Genomic DNA, 8,050 nt, shown 5'->3' with positions numbered 1-8,050 from the left:
CAAAATGGCTAAAAAATGAGGACCAAAGTTGTCAAACCATTAAAGTTTTGTGGCCAAACTTTAAATATTAAAAGGTTTCTAAATAGAAAAGGGATCAAAGTTGTTAAACCGTTAAAGTTTTATGGCCAAACTTTAAATATTAAAAGGTTCCTAAAAAATATAAAAATATTGATTAGAAGAACCAAAAGTGTCAAAATGCCTAAAAAAATGAGGACCAAAAATAACAAAGTATAGAGGCAGCTCTCCCAAATAAAACAAAATAAAGTCCAGAACTGAAATAGACAAAAGTTGTAGAAGTTTACTATTTATAACAAACAATTTCCATAATATATATATAATAATTATTATATAGTATAAAAATTGATTATACAAGGTTTAATTCATCCGTCTCCCCTTCACCTCTTGAGCTCTGATTTCAGAAAAGATCACGAACACGAAGTTTTCATAGTTCAGATTCAGAAGTCGCCGAATATCTCTGTAAGTCTTTGCTAACCTGCAATGTTTCTCTTCCCTCCTCTCAACGATAAAAGACCATATTCCGAAAAAATCCCATTAATTAATCGCTTCTGGATTGTAGTGGGTGTTTTCGAAAATTGAGAAATGGGTATCTTGAGTTTTCGTCTGTTCAATCTTATAAAACCTGGGGAATCACTTCTGGACTAGAGTGGATCTAGTTCATCGAGTTTTGTCTGGGTTTTTGGTTTTCAGATTCGTTATTATGCCTATAGACAAATGACTTGAACAAACAAAGAAGTGAATTTGGGGAATTTGGCAAATTTGTCATCTGTTCATTCATGCACGTAACCTGTTCGACTAGATGCCAATGAGAGGTTCCTTCTAGAAAGAAATTACTTTTAGAACCGACTTCATTACACTGACATCCATTAGTAAATTTTTTCAAATTGTTTTTGCTTAAATAATAAATAAAGTTGATTTGTCTTTCCTCTTTTTAAGGGACCAAGCAAATAAACTTCACACTTGCAACGCCAAGTTAGGGTTTCGTTGAGCCACTGTTTCAAATCGGATTTGATTTAACAATGACATCGTTAGGGGCTTCTAAAGGTGTATTGGAGATTGCAAAGTTTGCTGTTTATGTTACAGTTCCGATTGGTCTTATGTATTTCTTCGCCAATAACACTAACAATCTTCACAAATTCATGGGCGTTGTAAGTATCTCATCACAATTTTAGCTTTAAACAGTATTCACTCCTAGTATTTGCTACAATGGTATATGTAAAACACTTTACATAGTTAGTTACCTAATTATGTGATTAACCCTTTACTTAACATATCCTTAAAAGAAAAAAGACAACCACTAATTTTCACATTTAAAGTTCTAAAAAGTATTAAAAATGTTTTTGATTATAAGAGATTGGTTAATTTTTGAAATGTTTCACTTTTTGAAGCGACAATATGTTGTGTACCCTCCGGAGGGGCCAAGGCCACAATCCCCAGAGGAACTAAGAGAAATGGCTCGGGAGATAGCTCGCAAGCGAGCCACACAATGATCATAACCTATTACAGCCTACTCGTGAACATGCTTTTTACTTCATGTTATGTGCTTATTAAAGTGTAATAAAAGTGCTTCCAATAAATTTATTGTAATTCTAGTATCTTGAATATTGTAGTTGTAATCAAGAAATTCGGCAATTGATGGTATGGGGATAATCACAAAAATATCCATTCGAAATTTGGGAGTATGGGGAAATAACCCAACTTCTGTTGGTTTACCAAAATGACCATCATGTCCCAAGACTATGTTTATCAGCAATCCAATCACAACTCAATCTTTTATTAAATAATATTTTTCTTCTTATCCACCAATACAACCAATAATAATAATCAATCTCAATATTTTACTTTATCAAACAACCTAAAATAATTAAAATAGTATTTTATATGAGAGTTTAAAATATTCATAAAAATATATTAATATTGTATTCTATTTATAGGTAATTAAAAACCATAAATTTTGATATAATTTTTTAACATATATATTTATTTAATAAACAATTGTTAATATTAATATTAATATGAAAAATAAAAATAAAACATAATCCTTTTCTATGTGACACGTGGAAAGTTAAAAATGAGGGTCTGATTGATAACTTGCTGATTGGGTCCTCTCAGCACTTTTTTGCTGATTCGGCCCCGTCAGCTTGTTTGATACAAAGTAAATTTGTCTGGCCCAGTAAGAAGCTACTGACCCACCTCCGGACTCAGTTCAATACAAAAAAGAAGCTGACTCGGTTCTTTTTCTTGATTTCCCTCATTTACCCTTATCCCAAAACACGTTCGTTCTTCACTTCTTTCTTCCTCGTCGCCAAATTGATGGATGAACGCAAGATATAACTCAATCGATTCTTCCTCAAACATCGGACACCCCTTCTCCTGCTCCCACAATGACTTCTTTTGCCTCTAACCCTCCCACCGACCACCATCTTCACAGCAGCGGGCAGCCCCATCGCCGGTAAATTTTTATCCTTTGATTTCTTTGTTTTTTTTTTTCTGAAATCAAATGTATGTTTAGTGAAATTACATATATGTTTCGTAAAATCAAATGTCTCATCAATCCATTGTTTGGTGTTTTCTTCTGAGTCTATCAATTTGAAACTGTGATGATATACTTTTTCACACAAAATCGATTTCTTTTCAATTGCGGGATTGCTGAATCCAATTGATGCTTTTGTTGGATAGGAAGTGCTTGATTGTTGTCTTTTAGAAAAGTACATCCATCTGACCATAAAACCCATGGTTTAGTCGAAGAATCAGTTTCAGGTGCAATATAGACAGGAGGGTACTCATTGGTAGCTTCATCTTCAACCGACCATGTACTAGGAACAAGTGAGTTTCTTGATCTTTTTGTTTTCAGCAATGCATAAAGCTTGTCTACCTGAATATTGTCATTGGCTGAACCAAACAGGGCCAATTTTGATTGTTTTTGTCCCAGATGTTTGTTCATCACAACTTGATCAGATTCTATTATAACGGCTCACAATGTGTTGGAATCCGGTCTTTACGATCAATGTTGTTTATAGAATTTGTAAATTGTAATTATTATGTTTAATTTAGATTTTATATGATATTTTGTATATTTTGTTATTTAGGTTATTTCAAAGAAATTTGTGAAAAAAGCAATTAAAAATACAATGTACTTTTTTTTTTCTTTTTTATCCATGCACTACATAGCTATGTATTTTAGTATGTTGGTTAGTTTCTTTTAAAACCTACGCTACATGGCAATGTACTTTTTGGGTTCTTTTGTTTTTTTTTTTTTTCATGCCACTAAAAAAAATAGAACAAAAGGGTAAAATTGTCATTTTTAACAATCAGCACAGTCATTCAGTCAGTCGCATAATCAAACAATATGGTTTCAGTCAGATGTGGATTCAGTCAGACTCCAAACCCAGTCAGGTTCTGACTCAGTCAGAGCTTACCGAGTCAGTAACTATCAAACAGCCCCTGAGTTTTGGTTGCGATCCTAAATTGTCAGATCATTTTTTTCCTTTCATTGGGTTGCCACCTAATAGCACATGGAAATAGTTTATATACAGAGAAATTAAAATGTAGAGGATATTATTACTTACTTTTTCCACCAATGTAAATATTGACAACCAATTGTCTTCGAGATCACCAATAAACATGGTCTAAATATGTTATTTCAAACTAACTTTATGTCACATAAACATATAAAATGTTATTTTCAGATGAAAGAAAATTTGGATTTAGGAGGGAAAAAAGTTATTCCAAAATTTTAAGGACATCTGAAATCCGATAAACAAATCCGGAATTTCGGAGAAGATATTTCGTTTTTTTTTACTGAAGTCTAACAAAAAGTTAGAAAGAAACATAACAAAAAATAAGTAGATACTAAGTCACACGCCTTTAATGTAACGCCCGTAGATCCGGGCTAGTCAATTTAGAGGCAATAAGTGTCGAAAATGACTTTTTGGCAAAAGGTTATTTAGAATAAATATTCTTAACCAAGTTTTAGTATATGTTACAAGGTTTCTGTACATATAAAGAACGCCAAAATCCGAGTTATAACGAAGAAGTTATGGCCCGCCGAAGTTTTACGGCAAAAACGGCACGACACCGGGAGACGTAAATAGTGAATTTACGATGGAGGACTTTTTAGACTTAATGATCTAAACGAAAGTCGTAGAATATGTTAAACCGAGAAAATCCATAAAAAGAACGCCCAAATCTGACTTCGTATGAGGAAGTTATGATTTTTCAAAGTTTCGGCTTAGCAGTGTACAGCCCGAAACTCGAATTTTAGTTCAAGCGGTTTTTGGCTTACGCGACCTAAATGAGAGTTTAATATCTCATTAATAGGAACTCAACGGTAAAAAGATAGACGAAAACAGAGTCCGTATGAAGGAGTTACGAATTCTTCGCGGTCATTTAACAGTCTAAACGCCTCCTACTGTTAAATTTAAGATCGGACGAGAATTTGCCGACGGAGTCTAAATGAAAGTTGTAGATCTTGATTTTACCTACGCGTGGATATAAAGAACGTCGAAAACGGAGCTCATATGCGAGAGATATGATTTTTCTAAGTTTGAAGGCTGATACGCGATAGGGGGTGACGTGGCACCACCAAAATTGAACATGTGGCACCACCAGAAGGTTGCCACATGCACCAACTCGGCGAGTAGGTCATTCAGCACCCCTATAAATAGAGGTGTCGGGCATTCCAACTTCCTCACCCCTCAACCCTCTTCTTTTTCTTTCTAAACTCTCTTTCTCTAAGCCTCCTTAACCCCTCAAACCCTAGGGTAACTCCCTAGCACGAGGCAGAAGCCCCGAAGCGCCCGAAGGCTCCGAGAAAAGAGCCTTTCGGCTCGGGAACGCTGGTCCAGCGAAACCCGGTTTTCGAGAAAACCCGTTGTAAGTGAGCTACGCCTAACCTATCTTTAGTATAGCTTATGTTTTAATATAGTAATGTTATTAGGACCTTATAATAAGTATTTGGGCTATTATTATGAGTTATATTGAGTGTTATTTAATGCTTATATAATAATAATAATAGTTGGATCATTAATTAATCGTGGTTATCGTTAGACTAAACCCTAGTGGTATTGATACTAGGTTTTATCGAAGGAAATTGTTTTGAGAGTATCGAACCGTTGTCCGAGTGCTGAGTCACCACCTACTCAGGTGAGTGCATGGTCCCTTTCATCTTACACATAGATATGAAATATTTTATTATAAATTACGTGCTATGTGTGCATATTGTCTGAATACTTGCTGTCTATGCTGGTGAAAGATTTTTATACATGTTTTAAATGATGTAAACTGTATAAAGTATTTTATATCTACAAAATATGTTGGGTAAAACATGGGTAGATAAATGATGAGGGATAAAAGCTGAAATAAAGGAACATTAGTAGCATGGACCTAGTGCCCTATAGGTATACATTGGCAGCAGTGGACCTAGTACCCTATAGATGAGCACTGACAGTTGCGCCACAACCCGTAGATGTTTTAGATCTACGGTAAACGTCCTAGCAGCTGCGCTCTAAGGACAGTATCGGCAGCTACGCCTAATAGGGAGCCTTATGACCATGACAGTAGCGTTTAAAGGTCAATACCGGCAGAAGTGCCTCATAGAAAATGTCCCAATTCTGGCAGCTGCGCCTAAGTGACAAGATTAGCAGTTGCGCTTGACCAATGTGTCATTGGCAACAATGGACTTCATGTTGTTTCCTTCGGATGATCCTTAGGAATGAATGAATGAGAAATAGCTGATTCTTAGGGTAGATCCTTAAGAATAAAGAAGATAATGGGGATGGGTAATTAGGTTGATTATTTGATTGTTTAAACATAATAATTATATTATTGTGGGTTGAAAACCCTATGTACTCACCAGGTTTCCCGACCTGACCCACTCAGTTTATTTATATCACAGGTGTTGATATGAAGTCACATTACACTGAGATATTAAGGAGATATAAATCACTAGTGATAATAAATGTAAGTTATGTTTATGCTTATGTTTCTGTATTGACGATGACATCCCAAATGTTTTAAAATGAATAAAAATACTTTTCTTCGGAAGTGCTTTGATAACGCGATTATCATGTTTTACCGGGAACAAATTCCGCAACATTTTTATTAAAAGAGGTACTCAGATTTTTATAAAGCATAAACAAAAATCGGTCTTTTCTGGCCGTGAAAATGGGGATGTCACAGTTGTTTTTCTGTGAACAAATTCCGCAATGTTTTTATTAAAAGAGATACTCTGATTTTTATAAAACATAAACAAAATCGGTCTTTTCTGGCCGTAAAAATGGGGATGCCACTTTTAACCAGCTATATTTCAATAATTTTCTTAATAAAAGTCAATAATATAATGCTATGTAAATAGAATGATTTTCAGGGCCTATTTTTTTTAGCGCCCTGTGCGATGAAACACTTTAAACGTCTTTAGGGCCAACCTTGTTCATGGTCGGTAAGAGTTTTATTTCTCTCATTTGAGTCGTAAGAGATAAAATACAACATATTTAGCCCATGTAAGTAAATTGGTCAAAATTGTCATCCTTATGTTTGACGGTGATAATAGATTAAGGTTGTATTTGGCATGCAGTTGCTAGCTTATTCTTTAAGTGTGTGTGTATATATATATATATATATATATATATATATATATATATATATATATATATATATATATATATTAAATTGCCATGTTTCATAGACAAGCAAAAAGTAATTTATTTTCAAATTTGATCGTATCATAACAAAGCTTAGGGGTTGTTTGATTTAAGCTGGCCGAGTCCAGTCAGTGCTGACTGCTGACTCGGTCAGCAGTCGGATGTTTGATAAATACAAAATAAAGCTTACTCGGTCAGCCCATTACGCTTACCCAGTAAGCCAAAAAAACCCTCCTGACTGGAAATTAGCTACGCGTTTTCTTTTTTGCCCTTTGCCCTCACTCGCCTCCTTCGCTATCGCTAATAACCTAGACATTAGCTTCTCCCGTCTTCTTCTTCTCCATCGCCAAGTGTTGATCGCCTCCCTCCTCATCTTCTCCAACGACGACGCAACCCATCTTCTCCGGCGACGACGCTGCGACGACTTCTCCAGCGACGACAAGGTAACTGCGTGTTTTTTTTTGCTTTATTTTATCTGAAATCACAAATTGCCGCTCCCTAATACAAATTTCTTCTCCTGCTCCCTAATACAAATTTTATCTGAAATCACCCTTCTTGACCGATGCAATTTCTTCTCCTGCTTCCCTAATACAAATTGCCGCTCGTTCTTCCTCTTCCTCTTTGTTTTTTTTTTCTGAAATTACAAAACCCTTCATGTTTGCTGTCAAATGTTTGTTGTCAAATTGATGATTTCATTCTGAAATCAAAGTTTGCAATGTGTGTAACATCAAAAATCACAGCCCCTTATATAGTTGTTAAATCACAGCCCCTTCATGTTTACTAATGTGTGAAATCAAAGTTTGCAATGTGTGTAACATCAAAACTCACAACCCCTTATATAGTTGTTTTATATAGTTGTGAAATCACAGCCCCTTCATGTTTACTAATGTGTGAAATCAGAGCCCCTTATATAGTTGTTAAATCGAATGAATTGTGTATTGTGTGTATATGTTATGTTTATGTGCATATGTGTGTAACATCAAAATGCTCAAGACAATGATTAGAATTTGTTACATAGGTATATATGCATTACAAAACAGGAAATATTTATAATCCCGTAACGAATTCTTTTAACATGACTAATGAAGAATGGGAAGCGGAAGCGAAGGTACATATATACAGATTCTTTAAAGTAGATTATTTTTTTACTACTTTAATAATATTTATTAAATTTGTCAAACAGTTGAACAAGTATGTAGATAAGTTGAGAAATGCATCCCTCCCTTGCCCTGAACTTTGTACCCAACTATTTGATGGGGCAACCTCGACCGGTGTTCACAGTTGGGGGCCATCTTCGACATTACCTCATCCCAATGAAACCTTCAGTACACATGATTTTGAGGATACAGAGATGGATGAGCCAGCACCTCATGCAGATACCCCAAGCTCAA

General features: G+C 35.1%; 1 protein-coding gene across 6 annotated transcripts; it reads left to right on the top strand.

Moving 5' to 3' along the window:
- The first annotated feature begins 354 nt into the window (after positions 1-354).
- Positions 355-3,171, top strand: LOC145059262 (uncharacterized). Of its 6 annotated transcripts, none has more exons than XM_079007119.1 (5): positions 355-477; positions 955-1,166; positions 1,407-2,470; positions 2,761-2,844; positions 2,951-3,171. In XM_079007119.1, exons 2-3 carry the CDS (start codon positions 1,038-1,040, stop codon positions 1,506-1,508), a joined length of 231 nt encoding a protein of 76 aa, XP_078863245.1. In that variant the 5' UTR covers positions 355-477; positions 955-1,037; the 3' UTR covers positions 1,509-2,470; positions 2,761-2,844; positions 2,951-3,171. The 6 variants fall into 6 exon arrangements, with proteins under 6 accessions (XP_078863245.1, XP_078863246.1, XP_078863243.1 ...); XM_079007120.1 differs by having other exon boundaries at positions 2,924-3,171; XM_079007117.1 differs by having other exon boundaries at positions 2,702-2,844.
- Positions 3,172-8,050: the final 4,879 nt, after the last annotated feature.

Source organism: Lactuca serriola, chromosome 6 (genome assembly GCF_051521515.1).
Source record: "Lactuca serriola cultivar US96UC23 chromosome 6, Lser_US96UC23_V15, whole genome shotgun sequence".
Taxonomy (NCBI): Eukaryota; Viridiplantae; Streptophyta; class Magnoliopsida; order Asterales; family Asteraceae; genus Lactuca; species Lactuca serriola.
Note: the sequence above shows the minus strand (reverse complement) of the source record. Positions and strands in the feature narration are given on the sequence as shown.